The following is a 26053-nucleotide window of genomic DNA, read 5'->3' on the forward strand; positions in this document are numbered from 1 at the left end:
TATCTCACCACCTTGCAAAGCTAGACACTATGCTCCTGTTGATGCAGCCTAGAATTGCATTAGCCCTTCTGGCTGCTGAATCTTACTGCTGGCTCATCTTTTGCCCAACAGGCAATCTCATAATATAATCTTAATATTATATATTTAACTCACACACCCTGCACCAATTATACAACTTCAGTGATGCAAACCTGACTTACACTGTCAGGCTACTGCTTCATTTAGCCTGATAAAGTCTAGGCAGCAGCTCCCCTGCTAGCTGGGATTCTTTTTGAGCGCAGAGTGCAGAGAATGAGAATGCCAGATGCTGGCACTGTTACTGAAACTAACCGTGTGCACTTGGTCAGGAATCTGGAGCAGGATAGATATGTAACAATTTATTTTAATTTAGTCTGTAACGCTTGCTCTACGACAGAGTCATGCCAACCAATCTTCCAATAATAATAATAATAATAATAATAATAATAATAATAATTTATTATTTGTACCCCAGCCACTCTGGGTGGCTTCCAACAAAGATTAAAAATACATTAAAATGTCACACATTAAAAACTTCCTTAAACAGGGCTGCCTTCAGCTGCCTTCTAAATGTCAGGTAGTTGTTTATCTCTTTGACATCTGATGGGAGGGCGTTCCACAGGGAGGGCGCCACTACCGAGAAGGCCCTCTGCCTGGCTCTCTGTGCTTCACGCAGTGAGGGAACCGCCAGAAGCCCCTCAGCACTGGACCTCAGTGTCCAGGAAGAACGATGGGGGTGGAGATGCTCCTTCAGGTATACTGGGCCAAGGCCGTTTAGGGCTTTAAAGGTCAACACCAACACCAACAGCTCACTTGTCCCCACCCTCTGTGTATGAAAGCAACGCCTGTATATAGAGGAAAAAATCCATAGATTCTATATGATTCTGTCATGGATGCTTTAGTTCAGATTCCTGCATTGCAGGGGGTTGGACTAGATGACCCTTGTGTACATTCCAGCTCTATGATTCTGTGAGTCTATGAAATCCAGACTTGGTGCTCACAAACAAATATTAAAATAAGACAAATGTGTGAGAGTATTTATGCATTTATCATTCCATTCTTGAAGTTTTCTAATAATTTGGATTTTGTTCTTGCTATAAGAGCTAGGCTGCAAGGTAGCTGTCACTGATTCAAGAAATTCCTAGACTGAAAAGAGACAATCCAGCTACATGAGGAAAGACATATTCTCATTTGAGTCAGAGATATACTTTTATGCTCTCTGTTCTACCTCTAACATGGCAGGAATTAACAATTAGGCCAGAGCTGAGCAAAACCTATTGAATTTCCTTGCAAAACTAGCAGTATTTTAATAAAATGTATTTATTAGGAATCAGCTAATTGCAAGAGCAAATACATTGAAAATAAACAGGAAAGCCATAATCTAGCATACGGCTAATTGTGCTTAACCCCATTGTTACCGCATATTACTCAGGTAATACCATGGTGTCTCTGCACATGAAGAGAGGTCTAGAAGTATTTTAAGCATTTATGTTTTGTTCAGCATGTTGTGGTTTAAATAATGTTGGATTATTCTGTAATGAAGGGCAATTTATGAATTTGGTTAAAATAAAAACCAAAACCAACAACCAGCTGTGTTAATAAAAGCCTGACAAGAAAGACATAGAACTAGTGGGTAAAAGTTGTAATTAAGCATCACTACACAAAAGTATCACAAATTCTTCAGTTAGGGCCTAGTTAGCCATGACAATGAGTCAGATTGCCATAATTAACTATGAATATAGCAAAAGCCAGAACCACAGAGGTGCAAGGAGTATGCAGTTGTATGACAATAAAAATGTCTGAACAGGGAAACCTGTTACTTGCATATTACCATACAAATATTTATTTTTAAAAGTCATATAAGCAAAGAATCCACCAAATATACAGTCTATAACATGGGTAGGCAAACTAAGGCCCAGGGGCCGGATCCGGCCCAATCGCCTTCTAAATCTGGCCCGCGAACGGTCTGGGAATCAGCGTGTTTTTACATGAGTAGAATGTGTGCTTTTATTTAAAATGCATCTCTGGGTTATTTGTGGGGCATAGGAATTCATTCATTTCCCCCCTTCAAAATATAGTCCAGCCCCCGACAAGATCTGAGGGACAGTGGACCCGGCCCCCTGCTAAAGTTTGCTGACCCTTGGTCTATAATCACTGTGAAAACCAAACCAAATATTGTGGTTTCTTCCAATAACATCCAGTTTATGATTTCTACTAATTCCATGTTCTATTGGCAATCAATTCTGTCTCCATATTAGTATGTGGCTTGTACACCAGCCTGAAAAGATACTGTAGGTGTACTGAAGAATTAATCCAAATGCTTTATTGATCTACGCTCCACTGCTGTTCCATCAAAGGAAAAATTCCAGAAATGTTATTGATCCAATTTGTTTCTACTTGACTCAACAGGGGTTTGAGCAATCTCACACCTGTTTCATACACACAGACTTATTCATGAACATGAGAAAAATCTCATAAAGAACTAACAATGTATGCAAGCAGTGGTGGGGTTGCATTTTGTCTTCCTCAGAGGCTACCATAATTCATTGAGGGTCCTGGCCGTAGACATAATGTTATGGCTTTGCCAGCAATCTTCTTGGCTCTCAGGTGGGGTCCATTAGGTGGGAGCCCCCAGCCTGCATTCTCCTTCGGTCTCAGATATTTTAGCTGCCTGTATTTAGCAGGCACAGTGGGAGTGTCTCTCATAGAGTTCTCTCTAGAAAGTTTGCAGGAAAACTCTGCGAGCTTCAGCTCCTATCATGTGCCTATCTAGCAAAACACGAATTGTTGGTTTGACTGCATTTTAAATATCACCCAACTGGGAGTTCTAAGGAGTTGTTATTTAAATAAATAGTGAAAACTTTGGCTTCTTGGGAATATGATACATTCCACATGACAATGCATTGTGTACTATGCTGGAAGGCCACTCCTGATGCCACTTCAACCGCAGGAGCATAGAAGGCTGACTTGTACAGAGTCAGACCATTGATTGTTCTAGCTTAGGCAGTGGCTTCAGAACCCAGAGAGTTCCCAGTCTTTCCCAGCCCTACTTGGCAGTGTCAGGAAGTGACCTAGGGATCAGTGGAGGCTGGTCCATTTGAGCAAATGGGGCACTAATGGCCACAAACCTCAGTCTGCCATCAACCAACTTTTACCTGCCCATCTTACGGTTCTCAATCAGTCCAAAGTGGTGGCTCTGGCTGTCAGCTTCCTCCTCCTTAGCATCAGTGTTTCCCTTCTAGAACTCAGCAGAGAGGAAGATGGGGACAAAACTTAAAACAGCTGCCTTTGCCTATCATTGGCTCTGGCTCCACTTATAGCTTATCTCTCTTCTTTCTGTCCCACCAGTACCAATGAGCACCAGCTACCACTACCTGAGATCTTCTGTATGCAATGGCTGTATTCGATCACTGAGCTACACATTTCCATGAAGTGGAGTTGCAATGCTAATGCCAAAGCCTGATGCTTAAGGGCAGCTCCCTTCTGTTTTCTGTGTATGATTGCTCGGCCTCATGAGCTACTGCCTGCCTCATGGGGCTAGAAGGAAATGAAATTTTAGTTCTATCTCCCTTGTATCAATGACCATCATACATGTTGTCTTACGAAGTAACGTACCCTGAGCCTTATGAGGGGCTGGCAGAACTGGGAGACACTAGACTACAGTGGCTTGGTGAAGCAGGATGTACAATTTGGCACCACCACAGCAGCATTCAGAAGAAGAAAAAACTGTCAGGCCATGAGGCTTAAGAAATCTAGTATGGGACTTTTAAAATATTTTGCCAAGGGTGCTCAAACACATGACTTATTGCAAAGTGTCATCCCCCCAATAGATGTTGATGAGTTGAAGCTTTGGGCATTCCACGACACCTTTCCTTTTTGGGGTACCATGTGCTGTGTTAGTGTGAATGGAGAGGTGTTTCTCTGGACCAGCGGCTGCCAACTGGCGTCATTGCTGTATAGAGTAAACAGCCTCCTTAGAACAGATGCTTTGCACCATTCCACACAATGTCCACAATGCCCTTTGGCTGAGCAGCAACCACATCACATATTATTAGGAACGAAGATTATAGAAGGAGCCCTGTGGCCACATGAGAGGGGGAAGGAAGAGTTTCCAGCAGAAAAGGATACTTGCCATAAGGTTGGGAGAAGGGGTCTTGCCTTGTGTGTGTGCTTGTGCATGACAAGTAGCAGGAGAGAGGGGTTGCCATGCCTGTTGCATCTTCTCTTTCAGGCATCACGAACCCATCTTGCTTGTGAAACTTGGGTGGGGATGGGAGAGCTGGCGTAGGTGATGTGAGAGCAGGGATTTAAGTCTCCCCAACCTACGTGCAGGACCCAGGAGCATTAGCACCTGCAAATTACAGATGGCAAACCTGGCACAGCAAGCCATTGATCCGCCACCTAAGCAAAATCGGTTAGCTTCTTCGGCCCGCCCAGCAATTCAACAGACCCTTGGTTCCAGGTTCTAGTTCTGGCGGCGCTGGCCAAGGTGCTGAAATCGGCGGCGCCCGCCTAGAAGCCAGCTTTGCTGCTGTCCAGGGTGCTGAAGCCAGAGCGCTGTTCTTGGTGCTGAAGCCAGCTGCCTGTCTGCTAGCAGCTCGCTCGCTCTCAATTCTGCCAGCAGCAGTGACGTAGTCGAACGTGCAAGCGGCTCAGCCCCAGTGTCCCTGAGACGCCAGCTTCTCGAGGGGGCAGAAACTGAGGAGGAGGAGGAGACAGAGAGAGCCAGAGCGGTTCCTGGAGATCGTGTGTGTGTGTGTCTGTATGCGCGCGCGCTTCCTCCCTCCCCCTAATCTCCCCTCTTCTCTGTGTTGCCAGATCAACCCCACCAGCCAACGGGGGGAAAAAAAGAGAGAAGTCGCTTCTCCAGCCCACCGCCCGCCTACCAGCTCACAGCCCATGAGGTACTGTGGCAATGTGTGCGGTCTGGAGCAAAGGTTTACTGCCATCCTAAATTGCCCCCGACGATTATGGGCTGTATTGGCTCCAAAACCACCATCGGTAAGATTGCTTCTACCTTGCGGCGGCGGCGGCGGCAGGGGGGAATGGGGAGGGAGTGTGTGGTTGCACCTCCGATGTGCCAGAACCAGCCGGAGTATGGGGGGATGCAGGTGCCTGGATCGTCCCTGGAGAAGAGATTGGGTGAGGCGGGGGGGCGGGAGCTGCAGCGGAAGAGATCGCTTAATCGTTATAGCGTGTTTGTTTTCTGGAAGAAGGGCAGCAGGGAGCATGAGCCTGTTCCCCCCCCCCCCGGAGGGGGTAGAGAGGGGTGTGTGCATGTGCGCGGGGGGGGGGGGGAGGTGCGTTGAGGCAAGGCAGGCTCCGCTCGCATGCTGCCTTCAGGAAAGGGCGAGCCTGGCGCCTCGGCTTCCTTGGCGTGGAAATCACGGCCGAGGTGTCGAGGCGGATGATCGCTCCGCTGGCTTCCCGGGGGTTGCTTGGCGCCGCAGCCTTCCAGCAGTTTCAGGGTTGTTTTCCCTCCAGAGCTTGGAAACATCCTCCCCTTTCCTCGGCTCTCTCTCTCCCCCCGCCGCACCCCGCCTCTCCCCGCACCCCGCGCCGACAGCAACGGCCGGAGCCCGGCGCAATTAGCATGCGAGGGCAGACTTGCTGTTGCCAAGGAACCACTCTCCTTAGCAGACCTTCAGCCTCACCGCCCCCCCCCCGGCCGCCTTCTCGCCCCAATCTCAATTCGCATCCGAGAACCAGGAAGGAGAAGGAGGAAACACACCCAGGATTGGCCTCCTGTGTTAGAAGCCTGGCAGTCGGTTCAGCTTCTCCGGCTTGGGCGCAGTAAAGATGGGGGAAGAGGCGAGCAAAGGCTTCGGTCGACGCTCCTGAGCCGAGTCCGGGTCACAGTCTGGAGCAGGAGCCTCTGGCTTTGCAGAGACACTCGGTGCAAGTTGCGTGGAGGGAGCAGGTCAGTTTCACAACTCGGCAGAGGAAGCCAAGGACTGCCAGGGGGAAGGGGACCCTGTTCTTGAATCATGCTTTAGGGAGGCGGTGTGTGGATCTGGCGAGCAGGACCCCCAGGAAGTAGTGGCAGAGAGGGCTAGCCTGCTGCCTTGGGCAATGCATCCCATATGGCGTTATTTCTGCTTGAAATTTGCTCCTAATCCCTTTTCTCAGGGGCTATCTCCCCCCCCCCCGTCATACACACACCTAGTTGTGAACAGCAGGTCTCCTCAACCCAGAATCTGAGTTCACTCCTAGGAATAAAGTTCTGTTTTAAATCAATGGGATGCCTGCCGGCTATCTTCCCTGACCTCATGCCCTCCAGACGTTTTGAGACTACTACAACACTCGCCAGCTGCTGCCAGCCCAGAAGTTGTTCTCCAAAATATCTGGAGGACACCAGGTTGGAAAGGCTGGATGAGAGTGCCTAGAGCTGGGATGCTAGATAGAGTCCAGGAAGCAGTAGGAAGAAAGTTTTCAGGAATGGGGAAAAGAAGACCTGTAACTTAGCACAGCATGTATGCATTATGCGTTTGAGTGCTTCATAGCCTCCTCTTCTGTGCAGAGCAGCTTACAGAAAGATCAAACATCATATAACAATGAAAACAGAAAGAACTATGAAAAATAACAACAATGCATTAAAAAAACAAAAACAGCAGAGGAAGATGCCGTTGCCACACAAAACTGGCAGCTCTAAAGGCCTTTTAACCCGGCCCCAATCAGATATCAAATTTGGTGCCAGCCAAGACCTGTGCATCTCTTCAACTGTGGGGGACGCAGGTCAGAGCTTCTGAGGATTATGTTAATACGTGGGCAGTTTTGTGTCTTGTGTGCTAGAGAAAGTGGGTGATATTAATAGCAGAAACTGACAATGGTTATAACAAGCGCACATACCCTGTTCGTCTTTTGGGAAACTTCCCCTTCAGGGCATGTGAACATTGACTCCAGTGTCCAGACGCCCTCTGCAGTATGTTCAGAGGCCCGTTCCATGTCCTGAGGCATTTCCCCTCTGAATATCTCAGGTGCTGGGTACAAGCAACAAGAGGGAGGGTGTTGTTTTCGTGCCTTGTTCATCAGGCATTTGGCTGACTGACTGTTGGGAACGTAATGCCTTTCTTTGTCTGCTCCATCAGGAGTTGTAGCATTTGCTTGCATTGCCTGTTTGGGCTAATAGGGTGTCATTTTTGTCTCTGGTCCAGGCTTCTGTAATGTGCTTGGATGTGTCCACCTGTCTGAGCTTCTCCTTTAATACCCGGGTTGAAGGCTCCAGAAAGACCCTCTGTTTGGCAGCACTATGCTTTTTAATATTGATGGCTCCCCACTCAGCAGTGGTTGGCCCTTGGGACTGGTGGGGCAAAGTGCAGGGAGGCCAACAGTAGGTGACAGGCAGAGGCATCACTAGTTTTAGTTTCTCCCCCATCCTCCTTCCTGCTGAGTTCTACAAGGGCAAGACTGAGGCTGAAGAGAAGGGGAAAGCTGACAACTAGGTTTGTAAGTAAGAAGGCAGGCAGGTAGGGGTTGTTTGGAGGCAAGTGGAGGTTGGTGAGGCAGTCCCCTATTTGCTGTAATGGTAGAGCTCCACTGCCCAAATCCTCCTCCTCCTTCTGGATACCACATTCAACTGCAAGTTCCTTACATCTTTGTGTTCTCAGCCAACACACATGCAACCTTCGAAGAGAGGGATCCTACCTGTATATCTCATCATGCTTAAATTTACCACCTCCTGGGTTCCCTTACTGTGGCCAGTCTTCAATATGCTGGTGTGGTGGAAGTAGTTCTGTTCAGTCTGGAAGTCGTGTCCCCCCCCCCCGCCGCCCCCGCAACCCCCACACTATTATTTAATTACACATGTATCTGACGTGTAATTTAGGCAGCAGTAAATTACACTGGGCAAAGTGTAATAAAACTCTTTATTAGCAAACACAGGATCTGTGCAGCAGTGCCAGGCCTAATAAGCACGGCAACTCATCTCTGGCAGGTCTTGTCCCCATGACGCAGTTGCTGAGACTGAAGGTCCCTGCCTCCCCACAGCTGCCTAAATCCCCTCCTCTCCAGGGTTTTCTCCAAGCAACTTGAGACTGCGCCTGTACGAATCTGACTTCTCCCCTGCCCCTTTCATGCCTCTTCTGGTTCTGGGAGACTGGGGGAAAGGGGGCTTGTAGCAGGAGAAGGAAACACACGTGCCTCTTCACCAGCTGGACTCATCTCTGCCTCTTGGCCTCCTTTCTCTCCTGCTTCAGCTTCTGTTTCTGATTCTGGACTGCTCTCTGTCAGAGACTCCCCTCTCTCACTCAGCCCTGTTACCTGTTCAGCTTCTGACACCTCCTCCTCCTCCCAGTCTTCTCCCTTTTCTCCCTTGGACCACTTATCATAATCTCACCACCACTTCCCGAGTTCTGAGCCTTCTTCTCTTGGGGTATTCCCAGCTGGTTCCTCCTCCCATTCCTCTGCCTCCAACCAGTCAGTGACCGTATCTTACTCTTCCGCTATGGGCTCAGGGCAGTATATATGGCATTTTTATCCTCTGGAGAATATAACATACAGGCTGAGAGAAAGTGGCTGACCCAAGATCAGCACTTCACAAGGGACAATCTTGACCGCACTCAGTTCATGTTCAACTGAGCTCTGGCATTGAAAACAGCTGTTAGGACCAAGCCTTGGAAGATTCTACATCCTAGGGTTTACAAAAAGTCCAGTTCACCTTATCCCAGGTGTTAGCCCCTAGACCTGCCTGTTCAATCTTTTCTTGAATGCCCTTATATGGGCATACAGTATATACACTGCAAATACATATAGTGTAATTCTAAGCATGCTTATTCAGTAGTAAGTCCTGTTGGCTTCTGTGTGACTTAGTCCCTAGTAAATGAGCAAAGGACTGTTGTCCTAAATTGGTTTTAATACTCATTCCCTCTCTCTGGAATCCTGGAAGCTGCTATAAGTCGGCAATTCCCAAGCAACAGTTACAGGTCCCAGGATTCTTTGAGGGCAGCTATGACTGTTATGCTGGTATAATTATCACATGGAAAGTTGTGCATATGTGCCCTTAATAAAACTCAATGTTCCCTAAACAAGAGTAGGCTTTGCTCACCCAACCCCGATCCTAACAATGTTAATTTGAGAATAAGTACTGTTGGTTTCAAGGGGACTTACTTTCAAGCAAAATCACTTAGGGCTAGACAGACCTATACACCTTCCACGATAATACTCAGAATTTAAATGGTGCCATAGAATATTGCAAGGACTTGGAAAACATTAGCTCAGTTATCTGCACAAGGTTGTTGTTGTTTAGTCGTTTAGTCGTGTCCGACTCTTCGTGACCCCATGGACCAGAGCATGTGAGGCACTCCTGTCTTCCACTGCCTCCCGCAGTTTGGTTAAACTCATGTTGGTAGCTTTGAGAACACTGTCCAACCATCTCGTCCTCTGTCGTCCCCTTCTCCTTGTGCCCTCCATCTTTCCCAATATCAGGGTCTTTTCCAGGGAGTCTTCTATTCTCATGAGGTGGCCAAAGTATTGGAGCCTTAGCTTCAGGATCTGTCCTTCCAGTGAGCACCCAGGGCTGATTTCCTTCAGAATGGATAGGTTTGATCTTCTTGCAGTCCATGGGACTCTCAAGAGTCTCCTCCAGCACCATAATTCAGAAGCATCAATTCTTCGACGATCAGCCTTCTTTATGGTCCAGCTCTCACTGCACAAGGTAGCTGGTATTATTATCCCCATGTTATGGATCAGACAGGATGCAGTAGTGACTGAAGCAGAAGTGAGGAGGAGGTTGACAAAGGTAAATGCAACTGGATTTCCTCCGTAAGATTGAAGCATAAGAAATGCTTGGCACATCCCAAACCAGAATCTTTCCTCACAATATTTCCAGAATCCTTTGTTTAGATTTGCTGGGAAAATGGAATCCCAGACCGTGAGAAAATGAAGCAGTCACCACTAGCACCTCAAACTGGAATGAAGATATCCAGTGAAATGGTCCAATGCAGCAAAAAGCACCAGCAATGCTGACCACACCATGTTTGAATTTACGTATCTTTGCCAGCATGAGACCTAGAAACTTGCTTAATTGTTTTGGAAAACAAACTAGTTTCTTCATTATTTTTGACCAGGGCCTTGAACTGCCAAAAGAGGGAGCGGAGGAGGAGGATCCACGTAGCCTGTGGGTCCATCTGCCTAGCCCATCTGTAGTGTGAGTATTTTAGTGTAGGAGCTTCAAGGCAGATGGATGGGATGTAGAAACCATGCTAAGCTCACCAGAAAGGTGGGTGGATATGAGGGAGAACCTCCTGCGCACATTTCACAGCCCAGAAGCTATTGGCATTTTGCTGTGGGTGGAATTATTTGTTTCTTTAAAGAAAGAAAAGAAACATTGTTTTTCCCCTTGGATTTTTATTTAGGAAAAAAGAATTGAACAAAAAAACCCATTACCAGTTCTCTCATGATGAATTTCGGCTTCTTGTTGTGAGCTGGTGATTTCCTTAGGGTCCTGGCCAACATTGAGCTTTATAGAAAAGCTAATTTGAGTGGTGAATGGAGGCTGTTGACTTATGAAGCTAATGCCTCATCCTGAATCAGACCATGGGGGTCTACTTCCTGATATCCTCTTGGACAGGTGATACCAAGGATTGAACCTGAGACCTTCTGCATGTGAAGCATATATCTACCACTCAGCTCCATTCTCCCTTGCAATAGGAAGCAGCAACCTTATACCAGGTCAGGTATCCATCTAGCCTAGTATTCTCTGCTCTGACTGGCAGCTGCCCTCTACAGATGCAGGCAGGAGTCTTTCTCAGTCCTGTTTCAAAATGTCAGGGAACGAACCAGGGATCTTCTGCTTGTAACCCATCTCTCTTGATACGCTTCATCTGGCTGCCAAAGTTATCGCTTCCTCAATGTACCCCTTCTTTGGAGAAAGGACAGTGAAAATGTCTCAGGGGGAGCCAAGCCAATTGCCCCCACCATTCGATAAGCTAGTTTTTCAGTTTGTGCAGAACGTGCAGGTGGACAAGCAACAGCAATCCCCAAAAGCAGCAGCACACTCTCGCAGCCCCCGTAAGGCTGCTTCTTGCCAGCTGGCTTAAAACACACCGTTTGTTTTCCTTCTTTCCCTCACTTTCAAACAGGAGAGGCAGGGCATTCATAGTTCAACACTAACTCAGGCAGGTAGGGAGTTCCATGAGGCACACATACCAGTCATCTAAGAGTCAACTGGTCATTCTTTAGATGGAGATCTTGTTGTTCACTCATACAACTTAGTGTCAAGTAGTACAAAAACCTGTGTTTCGTGGTGGTGGGCACTGCCTCTGTTTTTGGACAGGAGTCGATTACTGGCAAATTCAGGTTGATTTGGAACTCTTGTGCAACAAACAAAATTTGACTTTTTGTGATAAGTTAAAGTGCAGGGAAGATGCACTGACAACTGTGGGATAACACCTGCTTATTCCAGTGTTGTCCAACCTCCCAGGAAACAAATCAGAATGAATGCTTAATAAGTAGCCAATGTTGTCTCATTTCCCTGCAGACATGTCAGGCGATCAATATCACCTCAATAAACAGGCACTGGAAGTGACCTGCAAATATTTAGGAAGAATTCAGAAAAATCAGGAACTAGGAACGTTGGAGAATTCAGTTGGAAACGGGAGCGGAAATTGCAGCAAATCACAGGTCTGCCCGAGGTCAGGAATGCAAAACATTATTAGCTGACTTTTTTTTATCCCACAAACGTTTCATAAATAATTACATGGTTTCCCTTCCCTGGAAATGCACTGAGGTTAATGACATAACTCATTACGTCCTTAACTATATGAGTTCCACCCACAACAGACAGCGAGGCAAATCGCCTAGGTTTTAGCAGAAGCCGATCCGTGATGGAATGGAGACATAGGGCAAGCACTTGTGTGGAGCAGAGAGACTGAGAAAGAAGGGATGAGGGAGGGGTATGAGGAGCACACAGCAGACCATTCCCTTTCTGCCCAGTGGGGCTTTCCTACCCTTTGTGTATCCTTTGACTCCTACTGCTTTGGGAGACCATCAAAACCCTCCCCTTTGCGGGTGCCGTATTAAAAGCCACTCTGCGAAGGCCTCACTGGCAGCCCCTTTAATTCCCCCTTGCGTGCTGCTGAACCCTACAATTGTGGGGAAGTTGCTCAACCCCTTAGTTGTGGGGGAGTCATAACAGCCCATTCTGCCACTTCAGAGTCCTTTTCACTTTCGCTCACAGCAGTGTGTCCCTGCAGAGGTGTTAGGAATCCTGTTCCTTAGCAATCAGTGGCACAGGGCACCGTTTTGTTTTTTATGGGCATTGTGTGCGTTGAAGTTCTCCTCCTTTATTTCAGCTTCACTTGTTGCAACTTGTGATAAATTATTGACTTCATTGGTCAGTGGGTGGGTGTGTTTTTCTGTCTCTTCCCTGGCAAGAGGAGTCCTTGGTGTGATGGCACCAGAAAGAAAACCCTCTGCAAACACGCAGCAAAATCCCACGCTGGAGCAATATACAGTCTCCCCTTTGCACAGAGTAAACATCCTGTGTAACCTTTCCTTTCCACAGAGGGTACAGGAAAATGCACATTCCTGCTTCCCATTGATTTTTTTGATTTTTTTTTAGCATCTCCTGTGAAACAGAGGGACCAGTTCTGCTGACTTTCTCTCCTTTTGCCAAGACTTTCTGCTCAGTCTCTCATTTCCCCAGCCTGCCAGAGTATCAGCATGAGGGTGTTCAGACATAGCTTTTGTCCCTGAATCTGTTTAGCTGAAACCCAACTGTTTTGCTCAGGAGTGGGTCTGGTCTCTTCCCATGCCTTTGTGCTGATGGGAAGCTGTTCATTATAGTGACCTGGTGCCCTCTAGTTCAGTTGGTAGAGCATGAGATCTCAAGGTTGGGGGTTTGAGCCCCACATTGGGAAAAAGATTCCTGAATTGCAGGGGGTTGGACCCTCGTGGTCCCTTCCAAGTCTATGATTCTAAGGTTCCATCTAAGATATTTTGGACCACAGGTTCCATCAGCCACAACCAGCATGGTTATTCCATAAAGGTACTATCAGGCACCAGGCCATGTGGGAAGGGCCCAGGATGCAGATTGGGGATAGCCAAAGTGATGCACTGCAAATGCTGTTGGACTTCAGCTCCCATCATCCTATTGGCCTGCTGGCTGGGGCTGATGGGAGTTGGAGACCAGCAACAACTGGAGGGAACTATGTTGGCATAGATCCTTTCTATGCTAGTGTGCTCTTGGATGCTGGAAGGGATGCAGCTAGTATGGGAAGGAATCACAGCGTGGGAGTTCCCCACACAATCCAGGCTTGGAAGGAGCTGGGATGTCATAAGGTCCCCAGCATCACTAACCTGGGGTTAAGCAAGGCTTTCCAGGGGACAGAATGGAGGAAGGGCAAATCACCCACCCTGTCCTTTCAATGTGAAGAACCTTTTAATTCCCTTCCCTTCCTGTTTGGTGCTCTCTCAGGCCTGATGGATGCATTCCATCAGTTGCCTGTGGTCTGCTCTCCAGCAGCTCCAATGCTGTGGGTGCAGAGGAACGGTGTGGGTCAGCCAAATGATGTGGCCAACAGGGCAATACAAGAGTAGGAAGGAACCAGATCATTCTGCCACCCACTCAGGGAGTTCTTGCCAGCCTTTGCTGGAGCTCCATGAGTCAGGAGGACACAGCAGGCAACAACTCCCACACTACTCCTATAACTTATGGACTGGGTCACAGAGAGGACAGGACATAGTTTCAAGGGGATTCAGTGCTTCTTTAATTGAACCCATTTTCGAGGCTTGAAGCTGGAGGTCTTTGCTGGGGCTACCAGGCTTTCATACTACCAAAGAAATCTTGGTTTGTTGCAAGAGTTTCAGCTGATTGATTTCCCAGGCACATTTGAATAAATGTGTGTACAAGTAAAAACAATAGTTCTGAAGCAGAAAGCATACCTTTTTTTTTTAATGTTGTGTGTGATATGTGCTGTCTTAGCAGGAGCACATCCTTTCTGGATGTAAGACAATGAGGCATGACTCTTTAAAGATGCTTTTTGCCTTCTGCATTTTCCTATACGTGCCCATAAGTACTCCTTTTAATCTGCTGCCTCATTAACCAGGGTAGGGTTGGTTGTTTTTTTTAAAAAAACAATGCGGCCTTCTGCTGTGTTACTGGGAAGTTAGTCTCCCTGCATTCAAAAGGGGTTGAGCATGCCAGGGGTTGCAGCCCTGGCCAATCAGAAGTTAATAGACTGCAGCACAAGTCTTTTATTATTATTCTTAATCTGCGCCATTGAAATGCAATCTCTATCATTTCCAGGTAGAATTGGCAATGTGTCCTGCCTGGAGCCCTGGAGAGCAGCTGCTGCTCAGTGTAGTCAGGGGTCAGCAAACTTTTTCAGCAGGGGGCCGGTACACTGTCCCTCAGACCTTGTGGGGGGCCGGACTGTATTTTTTTGGGGGAAAGGAATGAATTCCTATGCCCCACAAATAACCCAGAGATGCATTTTAAATAAAAGGACACATTCTACTTATGTAAAAACACACTGATTCCCGGACTGTCCACAGGCTGGATTTAGAAGGCGATTGGGTCGAATCCGGCCCCAAGCCTTAGTCTGCCTACCCATGGTGTAGATAGTACTGAACTGGATGTACCAATGATCTGACTCAATATAAGGCAGCTTCCTCTCTTCCTGCCTTATGCTCCTTTCTGGACTCTGGGCAGGGCAAGCGTTTTCACTCCCCTTTGCTAGCTCAGGGTACCCTCCCCATTTTGTGTCTCATCTATTTCTGGCAGAGAAAGGTCACATTGACACCCCTGTTTTTTGGCACTGCTGCAGTTTCAGCAGGACCTGGCCCTCCGGACTGTCCTTCTCATTGTTCATCAGAAATCTTTGCCTCCTGTCCCTTGCCAGTGCTGATGGCAGCCCCGGGACTGGTGATTGCTGCCCCTGCTCTCGATTGATGCTGAGTCTCCGGTTAAAAAAACTTTGACACACATTCTTTGATTTGTGTGTGTGTTTAATGTCTCAAAGTGGGAGGGAGAGAATCTGTGCTATTTCTGCGGAAGCTGCTGGCACCCCCCACCCCCCCGGCACGATGGCAGCACGCTCGGAAATTAATGGCTCGCCTGTTAGGAACGCAGTGTCCCTTTCATGGAAGGGAGACTCACGCTGCCGGATGCAGTCTCTTCTTGGAAGGAAATCCTGGCTAGATTCACACATCCTTCCTTCCTCCTTTTCTGCACCTCTCTCTCTCTCTCTCTCTCTCTCTCCATCTCTTCCCTTCCCACTGACACAAAGTCTGTTTCAGTGTGTGTGCACATTGCCATCCACTCTGGGACCAGTGCGCTCCCAATACTGCTGGCTGTAGAATCCGCATTCCCCACAATGCAGAACTGGCTCGTAGTTTCTTGAAAAATGCTGTTTGATGCTTTTCCCACTCAAACCAGCTTCCAACTGGTTTGAATCATAAGCTACACTCATTTCACTGTTCAAAGATCCCCCTATTTTCCAGGAACAGTCCCGGATTTACAGAAGCCATCCCGGTTTCTGATTTGATCCCAGAATGTTCCTGTTTTCCTTATGATGTCCCTATTTTCATTGGATAAATGTTGGAGGGCATGGAATTATATGACCCCCAAGGCATCTGAAGGCAGCCATGTATAGGGAAGTTTTTTAATGTTTGATGTTTTATTATGTTTTTATGTATATTGGAAGCTGCTCGAGTGACTCGAGAAACCCAGTCAGATGAATGGAGTATAAATAGTAAAATGATGGTGGTGATGTTGATGATGATAATGATAGAATGTCCCTATTTTCATCAGAGAAATGTTGGAAGGTATGGGTTCAGCTGAGGTGTGTACACTTGAGAAAGCCATTGCACATGTGCAGATGACTGCTTCGTGAATAGTTGTTTGGGGTTTGTAGGTGTAGGAAAAACCAAACTGGTAACGTCCCTGCTCTCGTTCTGGAGTGTGGGAAATGACTTCGCAGCAAATGACCTTTTAAGCCTCTAATGTGTACCTAGCCTTAGTTTCCATAGAATCCCTGAGCCAGAGGGACGAGCCTCCCTTTCCCACGACAGTGACGATGCACAGCAAATGCTGCCTTTTGCAGGAACTTTGCCCCATTTACAGTCAGTAGATATTTAAGGCTGCTTTGCATGTTCCATAGTTTGCATGCTATATTGCAAGAAGTTCTTTGGCCTGTGTTCATTCATGCATTATCCTCAGTATGCTTTTTGCATATCCCAGGAACCCAAACCACATGGGAACATCTCTCTGCTTAGTTAGCCACGAGCATGAAACAGTATCTATGTGGTTTGGGCTGAATTTCACTTGTAAGTTTTATCGACTGGAAGGGAGCTGGTTTCCACTCTCCCTTGCTTAGGAGCTGAGCGACACTGTGAAGACCCTTGCATGATGTATTATTGGGGGTTGGACTGTACCACTTCAGGATGCAAATGGATGTGTGTGTGTGTGTGTGTGTGTGTGTGTGTGTGAGAGAGAGAGAGAGAGAGAGAGAATGATTATGCTCATTGATCACACTTTCTACCAAAGTATAGGAATGTAGGAAGTTGCCTTATGCCAAATCAGACCACTGGTCCATGTAGCTCAGTATTGCTTACACAGACCAGCAGCATCTCTCCAGGGTTTCAGGAAGAGGCTTTTCTCAGGCCTACTTAGAGATGCTGGAAACTGAACCAGAGATCTTCTTCATGCATAACAGCTGCTCTCTCACTGAGCCACGTCCCTTCTCTCAAAATCAGCAAGGCAGAAAAAACCCCTGGCTTTGAACATTCCCTTTGACTACTTTTGTATGCATAGTGATCCTTAAAAAAACCAACACCCCATGACAACAACATTTGTGTGTGTGTAAATGTTCATATTCAAGCATTTGTTCCATTTCCCTGGAGGTTGAAGGGATACAATCCATCAAGAGCTGTACCACGTAATTCTGTAGTAGATCATGTACATCAGCAGACAGGCTGGAGGCAGACTGTAGTTTGTGAATTTAAAAATCCAGACGATGGCAATGCCTTTTATTAGGCCAGCCGGAATGTCACAGAGGAAGTGCGCAAGCCTTCAGGTTCTCCAGAACTCTTCATCAGGCTTGATGCTGCAGCACAGAGCAAGAGGAAGGGCAGAGGAAAAGAGCTGGTGACGCCTCGGAGCCGGTGGCTGGTCAGAGGCTTAAGACGTGGCAAGGAGGAGCCAGTGGCAGACATTGAAAGGAGGATCCGCGAGGGGCTACGCAGGTCTCATTGCACCTAACACTGCAGCAGAGGGAAAAAGGAAAACATACCCTCATGTTTGAAAAAATAAAAACAAAGTATTATATGTTCCTTTCCTACTCCGTGGCAGTGTTAGGTGCATAGAACCTCACAGAGCCCCTTTTCTTTCTTTCTTTTTTAAATGATATTTATTAAGGTTTCAATAAAAGATTAAACAGAAAAACATAAACGAAAAATACACAATTCAAAAAAGCACAATACATAGTCCAAAAAAGAACGAAAAAAAAGAACAAAGAAAAAACAAAATACAAGAAAAAAAAGAACAATTAAAAACAATATCACCTTTTCGTTTCCATCTTTAAATTTACTTGTTTTCTGGACCTCCTCATACCTCCCTCTTTTGTATTCCAGTTCAAATTGTTTGTCCAGCAATTTCTTTCCCTCTTTTTTAATCCCAATCTTTAATCTTAATATAATATAACATTAAAATTTTACCTCTTAAAAGCCAAATTTCCATTTCCTTAAACTTCTTTAATCCTAATCCTTAATCTTAGTCTATCTATAACTTTAAATCCTGTACAGCTGGAAACCACTTATTTTCAATCCAACATCACTCTAACATTCTTTAATTTTACAGTGTTTCTGTAGATAATCTTTGAATTTCTTCCAATCTTCCTCCACCGACTCTTCTCCCTGGTCACGGATTCTACCAGTCATTTCCGCCAGTTCCATATAGTCCATTAGTTTCATCTGCCATTCCTCCAGTGTGGGAAGTTCTTGTGTCTTCCAATACTTTGCAATGAGTATTCTTGCTGCTGTTGTTGCACACATAAAGAAAGTTCTATCCTTTTTTATCACCATTTGGCCGACCAGAGCCCCTTTTCAATATCTGCAACCTGCTCCCACATCCCATCTAAAGGCTCTGACCAGAGGCAGACCCCAAGCCAACTCCTCTCCCCCCCCAGCTTTGCTCTGGCCTGATGAAGAGACCTGTGGACCTGAAAGGTTTGCACATTATTCTGGGTTGGCCTAATAAAGGTATTGCCCTCATCAGTGGCAGACTTTGGGCTTTCACATTTTGGAGGCACCCTGTCTGATGCCAAGATTCAGCACACATACCCTCCTCACACCTTCCATTCTATATCATTGTTGCATTTCCAGATAATTTTTATTGATGTTCGTGTAAATATAAGGACAACGTATAACTACAGTAACTTGTCCAGTGGTGCATTCTTGCTAAGTTTCATATGCAGTACACCGTACGCAAGCAATATGTTAATTCATGCAATCTCGAATCGAGTATCCTCTCCAACACCCATCTTGGCTCAGTGCCCAGTGCGGGTGAACCCATCGTTCTCCCCGAAATTCAGCTTTGCCCTCATTCGGTATTTAAAATTATTTCTTGTGGGCAGGACTTTACTTTCATTTTTAACAGAGCTTGAAAGCTTGAAGTGATTTGAGAGAGGTTTATTTTTCATGGGGGTGGGGGTGGGGTGGGGAAGGAGTGCGGACGTTTACACACTGTTTATTTTGCCCCGAGGTCACTTCTGGCCAAAAGTGCTTTGCGGGGTTTTCAAACAATATGGAAACTGCCTAGAGGCAAGAGTGACAGGAGTATACACACCACAAGCAACAATCGCCTTTTAAAACAGCCTTCTACACGCTGAAAAATACTATTCATAGCACTAAAAAAACCCACTATGCTATCTCAAGTATAAATAGGTACGTGTGGGCAAGTATACGCTGGTAAAGGTATTTCGAGTGAGTAACTTTTGTGGCATTAATTTCAATTCTTATTGAAGGGGTCCAGAGGATTCTAAGGATGTTTCCAGATGGGGGCTGAATATTGTTGTTAAAATATTGCAAACAGGTCAATGGCAAAACATAGCTATTCTTTAAATTCTTGCATTTTCCCTGGGGAGAAAATGAATTAAATAGGGGAGGGGGAACATGACTGGCATCTTGATGATGGCAACAGACATTGTGTGGAATCTGCAGAAAAACAACAACACCCCCCCCCCCACAACCTTGCATTAAAGAGGATCAGGGATCACACAGTGAACTGGAACCGCCATAAATCTCAGCTAGATGGGCAGGAAGAAGTCGTTTCTGCATTGGGACTGTGGCTGAAGCAGGCACATGCAGCCCTGTGGAGAGTCACAGATCCTCCTGCTGCACGCAGGAGTCTGCAGGAGAGCTTGCATGCAATGGCTAAGACCGGCCAGAGCCTTGCTCTCAGGCTTGCGATAACAGGTGGACCCAACAGGCGGCTGGAGTGAGAGCCATGAAACAATTATTATTAGTGGAACGAGCTGCAGCCCAGCAGCTACCTAAGCATTTTTGTTATGGGATGCATGCACTGTTCCCATGAATGCTGACTGCTACAGAATTCTAGACAATCTGGGAGCAACAAATCCTAGCCTCTCTTTCTCCATGGGGAGTGTGGCGCACACATACCCACTTGGGTCTTTTAGCCGTATATTTTGCTGTAGTCAGGGACCGTTGTTTTCACGGAGGGGGACGGGCACAGATAGAATGGAATAGCCAGGATCCTGAACAGCAGCCCTCTCCACTGCAACGTTTTGTTGCAGGTACCACTTTTGTGAATCACAGGGCTGGACTGACTCAGCGGTCACTCTGACTTTCTTTGCCAGCTGCCAACCAGGCTGTCTTTGAGACCTTGCCAGAAAGGGTACGCTAGGCACCTGCAACTCCTGTCATTTACCCTCAGCATCAGATTGCCAGAAGTCCACATTTTCTGAAAACGGAGGGCTATCGTTTGGAGAACACCACCACCTGATTCTCCTGGAGAGAGAGAGAGAGAGAGAGAGAGAGAGAGAGAGAGAGAGAGAGAGAGAGAGAGTGGCATGGGTGCCCGGGGGAAAACCTGGCAGCGCTCAGAGGCGGGAGGTGTGGATGTGTGTATCCTGTTCCTTTTGCTTGCTTAGGAGAGGCAGGCTGGCAGACACTTTGCCTTGGCTTTATACTCTGCGACTCTACACATCTCCCGACAAGCTCCTTTAGCAGTCCCCGAAGACTGAATGCAGTTCCTGGCACACAGCCCCATGCAGCCAGCCACTGTCTGCAGGTCTCCTTCGGAAAGCCCCAGGAAAGAAATCCGAGCAGCAGCAGAATAATGGAGCAGAGGAGAAACTTAATTTCTGCTTTCCCTGGCAGGTGAAAGCAGCCTAGGGAGCTAGGAGAGGTGTGGGGTCAGCTGGTAGCCCCCCACTCCATTCCTGGCAGGAGCTGCAGAAAACAGAGGAGAGAGGGAGCAGCGTAGTGGTAAAGGATCTGCCTTGCAAGCCAAAGGTTCCGGGTTCAATCCCCCAGCATCTCCAGAAATCCCAGAGAGCCAGTGTCAGCCAGTGTAGACTATACTCAGCAAGATGCACCAATGGTTTGACTCAGCATCAGACAAGTTTGCACTGGGTCCTGGAAGGATGCAGTTAACCACAATGGGTGGTGTTTGCTGTTAGGCATACTCAGAGCAGACTCATTAAAACCAGAGGACTTTAGGTAAGAAGCTAATTTATCTCTAGACAGCTTGCTGGTTCATCTAGTCCAGGGCCCCCCAAACCTGGGTCACCAGCTATTGTTGGACTACCACTCCCATCATCCCTAGCTAGCAAGTGGCCATGGATGATGGGAATTGTAGCCCAAAAACAGCTGGAGGCCCAAGTTTCAGAAGCCCTGGTCTAGTCTAAATGGTGTTGGACTCCAGCTCCCAATAGCCCTAGTCAGCATGGCCGGCGGTCAGGGATGATGGGCTTTGTAGTCCACCAAAATATTCAGAGGGCTACAGATTCCCCACATGTGCTCTATTCTATGCTAAATGGCAGAAGCTCTCCGAGGATTCACACAGCGCCATCTTTGAGATACCACGGATTGGAACTGGGACCTTTTCCTGAGTACAAAGCAGATACTATACCACTGAGCCACAGTCATTCCCTGCAAGCAACTTGTTGATTTAGTTCCAATGGGTTGACTCTGCATATGACATGCATTTAAAGCACATCAAAAATGGATTTAAAATACCTTCCTCCCCTCGGAGAATCTTGGGAACTATAGTTCATTAAGGGGGCTGGGAATTGTAGCTCAGTGAGGGGGAAACTGCCATTGCCAGGGTTCTTTGGCAGACGTTGTGAGCTTTAAATGTGCATGGGATGTGCTTTGAATGTGTGATGCGGCTCTAAAACCTTACAGTTATTCCAGTGAGAGAACAGAGGAATTAAATTCTGGTAGCAAAACCTTTCATCTGGAAGCCAGCATGCTTTGCTCTAGGCAGTTAATATCTGCTTTTATCCGTTGCTATAACAGATGTATTTTTCCAGTTGTATTTTATTAAATATCAAAAAATTCACATATATATATTCCAATACATAACGTTTTTGTTTTGTTTTGTCTACTTCCCACCCCTTTTTCCATGGTGTTTTTTTATTTCTCCCCCTTGCAGCACCCTATCTTCTGTCTTTTATACCATAACAATGATACAATAACTTCTAATTCCTTCTGTTGCTCATAGTTCAAATCCTGCTTGCAAATTCATCGTACTATAATATTTCTTTAGACAGTCCGGAAAAAAGCTTCCATTCTTCCACAAAACAATCATCTTTAGGTTCTCCTATTTTAGCTGTTACCTTTGGCAATTCCACATAATAGTCAATCACATTACTTATCCATTCCTTTTTGGTGGGAAGTTGCTATAACACAGGTAAAAATAGATCTAGGATGGGTACAGGGAACTTCAGAGCTGTGGGCCATATGTGGCCCTCCAGGGTGCTCCATGTGGCCCTTGGGTCCCTCTCAAGGCTGTGCCACTTCCTAGCATTGCTTTGCACCTTCCTTGACTGCAACTTTGCCTGGCTTCAAGGAGTCCTTCCACTCTGACAATGCTACTTGCTTGAATGGACAATAGAGAGGGGCTTGTGAGTGGAAATCTGCCTACTTCACTGAAGTGAAATGTTCATTCCTTCCTTCTCCCAATATTGTTCTTGGCTCTGCCTGCCACAGCCATGTGTCCCCTGAAAGATTACGCAGAAGCAGAATGTTGCCCTCGAGTTGCAAAGGTTTCCCCACTGTTGATACAGAATGTGCCTGTGGATTGTGACTGGGGGAGGGGGGGGAGAGAGAGACAGACCCCACGGTTTGTCCATGCTTCAAAATTCCTGCTTTTTGTCAGAATTGGAATCAGTGTGGTATGCGCTGTGGTCTGAACCACTGGGCCTCTTGGGCTTGCTGATCAGAAGGTCAGCGGTTCAAATCCGTGTGAAGGGGTGAGCTCCCGTTGCTTTGTCCCAGCTCCTGCCAATCTAGCAGTTCAAAAGCATACCAGTGCAAGTAGATAAATAGGTACCACTGTGATGGAAAGGTAAATGGTGTTTCCGTGCGCTCTGGCTTCCATCACAGTGTTCCGTTGCACCAGAAGCAGTTTAGTCATGCTGGCCACATGACCTGGAAAGCTGTCTGTGGACAAACGCTGGCTCCCTCGGCCTGAAAGCGAGATGAGCGCCACAACCCCATAGTCGCCTTTGACTAGACTCAACCGTCCAGGGGTCCTTTACCTTTTCTACCTTTACCTTAAATAAAGACTAGGCAAGTGAGAGTTCAAATCCCTCCCCTCAGCTGAGAGCATGATCTGGAGGCAGTCGCTGTCTCTCAGGCTAGCCTACCTCGTAGGGTTGTTGCAGGCATAAGAATGAGAGGAAATCCACTTGGAACTCCTTGGAGGAAGCGTGGAATGAAAACGAAGCAGGTGCTTGGAATCCAAAGGCAACCAAATGCCCATGGAAAGCTCACAAGCAGGGCATAGCCATTGCCCTTCTCTTGCTGCCCATCTGCAGCTGGTTTTCAGGGTCAAAGATCCTGGATGTGCCATGAAGCCAGCTACCCACCACCAGGGTCACATCCATACACATAAAGCACTCTTTCCCCGCTGTAAACAGTCAAGGCTTCCCCTGGAGAATCCTGGGAACTGTAGTTTGGGGTGCCGAGAGACCCCTCACATAACTGCAACTCCCAGCACCCTCAACAAACTACAGTTCCCAGCATTATTTTTGGGAAGCGGGGAGCCGCGACTGTGAAAGTCGTATAAGAATGCTTTCAATGTGTGTATGCTGGTCCCGGTGGGAGGTTACCATGAGGCGTGGTCAGAGTCCGGTCCTGGGTTGAGGGTCTGGAGTCTGTCCACCAAGGGCAAAGTGAGGTCCAAAGCAAGGAGCCGGGCAAGGTCGGGAACTCTGGAAGAACAGGTCTGGGTGCTGGCAGAAACAGGTTTCCAACGACGTTGCTCCTGCAACCTGGGACCGGGCTGACTGGCCTTTATCTTCTCTGAGGCCAGGGGCGGTCCTGGCCCACAGGTGACCAGCCTCTCCTGGCCTTAAGGCGAGCACTCCTCCTGAGAGAACCCAGTTCCCTCCGCCTCTCTGCCCTGAGCCTCTACAGCTCAGGAGAGGCTGGAGGGTTACTGGACCCAGGGGGAGGCTCACCTTCCCCTGACAGGGCTGGGAGAGGCGCACCTGTAGGCAATAGGTCCTCAATCACCAGAGTGGATTCATCTGGTGTCTGCTCCTGAGGATCCGGCACAGGTGCAGGCGCTTCAGATTCAAGGCCCTGCCCCGGCTCAGCTGGCCCTGGAGGCAGGGACTCCTGTGCAGGCTAGGATTCCTCCGGTTCAGCCTCTGAATCAGATTCCCAGGCCATCACAGTGTGTCATGCGGATGTGACCACAGTCCTCTGACCCTCTTTGAAAGCCCATGCCTGCTGCCACAATCTCACAGCCAGGGGGTGGTTCCATGAATGGATTATGTGCTGTGCAATGTGACGAGCCTGATTTTTGGTTGCAAAAGGGAGACCGCCTGCTTTTGCTCACTCCTTCTTGTTCCCCGGAGGTTGACCTCACTCTCTGCTCTCCCCTGCAGTGGCTGTGGACACTACTTTGCACGTGGAGTGGACGGAGGCGAAGTCCCTGCCCGCCCTCTCGCCCCTGGGCCACACCCGGACCTCCCTAGTGCGCAGGCTGGTTCGCCAAAGCTCTGTGGACAGCCAGGATTCTCTCGAGGTGCCCTTTTTCATCACTCTGCTTCTAGGCTGGCAGGACTGCGGGGGGAGATAGATGTTGCTGCAGCAACAGCCTTAAGGTGCATGTAGCTTAAGCTGGCGGATGGTGGGAGCTCCTGCGTGGCACGGGGGCGGGAAAGAAGGGAGAGTTGTGCGCTATTGGTCCATTGGTTCTCTGCTTGTCAGCTCCAGCCTCCCCCGACCTGATGCTCTCCACTGGTTTGGGACTACAACTCCCATCAGCTCCAGGGTTGTTGGGAGTTGTAGTACATTTTGGTTGCCCTTTTCTGAACATTTTCCAGCTGTACAATATCCCTTCTGAGGTCCTGTGAGCTGAACTGTGCTCTGCATTCCAAGTGTGGCTGTAGAACTATAGATTTGTATAACATCATTACGATATTGGAGGTTTCGTGTTCACTCCCTTTTGTAACATTCCCCAGCACGTAATTCACCTTTCCCAAAGCCACTGAGTATATTATTTAGCATTTGTACTGTACCACTAACGCCCACAGTGTTCCACACTGAAAAGAGGTCCCTGCCTTGAGGAGCTTACACTCTCAAGCTTTTCCAAGGAGAAGCGTCTATCAGAGGAGAGGAAGACAGGGTGAGGGTAACAGGGAAAAGATACAGGCTCAGTTCAGTTGTGTTTCATGCACAGCAAAACAGGGTGATGTGTGTGTGAATGCGCAAAATAAGGAGTGTGACAATTGAACTTGTTGGGATGGATTTGGAGAGTAGGAGAGGCTCTATTATTTATTAATTAGCCTTCCTCTTATTCACTTGAGGAAGATTAGTGTTTAGTTTAGCAGAGTTAAAAATATATCATCCTTTGCGGTATTAACATGGAAACCGGAGACAAAGCTGCATGGCTTTGTATAATTATCCAGGATGCCTTTGGCAGTCTGGATTCTCCCTTTATTATCCCTCTAAACAAAATAACCACACAGAAGTCCTTAATGTAAGGATATAAAAATATTGTTTACTTACATAAAGCTGCAGACTCAGTTCAAGCAGAAAATAGCAATGAAGTAAGGCAGGCAAGAAGACAGGGCGAGGGTACCAGTGGAAGGAGGCATGTTCAGTTTTGCTTTATACACAGCAACACTGTTATATGCATATGTAAAATAAGGAGGGAGAAGGTTGACTTACCTTGCTTCTGATGGCAAAGCCCTTCAGAATTCATATTTGAGAATCAGGTAGGTAGCCGTGTTGGTCTGATGCAGTCGAAATATATATAAAAATTAAAGAATTGTCTAGTAGCACCTTAGAGACCAACTAAGTTTGTTCTTGGTATAAGCTTTCGTATGCATGCACACTTCTTCAGATATGTGCATGCACATGAAAGCTCATACCAGGGACAAACTTAGTTGGTCTCTAAGGTGCTACTCGACAATTCTTTAATTTTTAAATATATTTCATATTTGAGAAGTCAATGGTTTCAGTAGGATGAGGTTTCTGCCTCTCCCCACCCCCCACTCGCCTGCATAGCTTCTGCATTTTTACCAGAAGCAAATTATGATGGAAATTCAACTGGTGCAGCCTGACAAGGACATGAGATGCATTGATGGGCAAAGGTATACCTGTTGAATTCTTAAATTTTACTGTCCTTTCTGTTGCTGGTTTTGTTTGACCTTGATAGCGCAGTTGCTTAAAGGTGCAGAACATCTGTCAGGAAGAAAAGTCACCCATCCTACCCAATGCAGTCAGCTGTTAAAGATCAGGCCATTAAAGAATCTCATCTCTCATCCTGCATTTCCTACTCCCTGGGAGCTGTCCCTGTCTGACTTTAGCAGCTTCAGGGTTTTTTACACACTCC

General features: G+C 47.2%; 1 protein-coding gene across 4 annotated transcripts in view; it reads left to right on the forward strand.

The window, feature by feature from the left end:
• Positions 1-4685: 4685 nt before the first annotated feature.
• FAM131A (family with sequence similarity 131 member A) overlaps positions 4686-26053 on the forward strand; it is a 57823-nt gene continuing 36455 nt past the window's right edge. Inside the window, exons 1-2 of one of the 4 annotated variants that reach the window (XM_081008230.1) lie at positions 4884-5019; positions 24099-24238. In XM_081008230.1, the coding sequence (XP_080864356.1) occupies positions 4989-5019; positions 24099-24238 (171 nt within the window). In that variant the 5' untranslated portion in view covers positions 4884-4988. Of the gene's footprint in view, positions 5020-5595; positions 5939-24098; positions 24239-26053 lie in introns of those variants that run through there. The other 3 variants (XM_081008232.1, XM_081008229.1, XM_081008233.1) reach the window with 3 other exon arrangements.

This window comes from Podarcis pityusensis, assembly GCF_964106645.2.
Source record: "Podarcis pityusensis genome assembly, chromosome: 5".
Classification (NCBI taxonomy): domain Eukaryota; kingdom Metazoa; phylum Chordata; class Lepidosauria; order Squamata; family Lacertidae; genus Podarcis; species Podarcis pityusensis.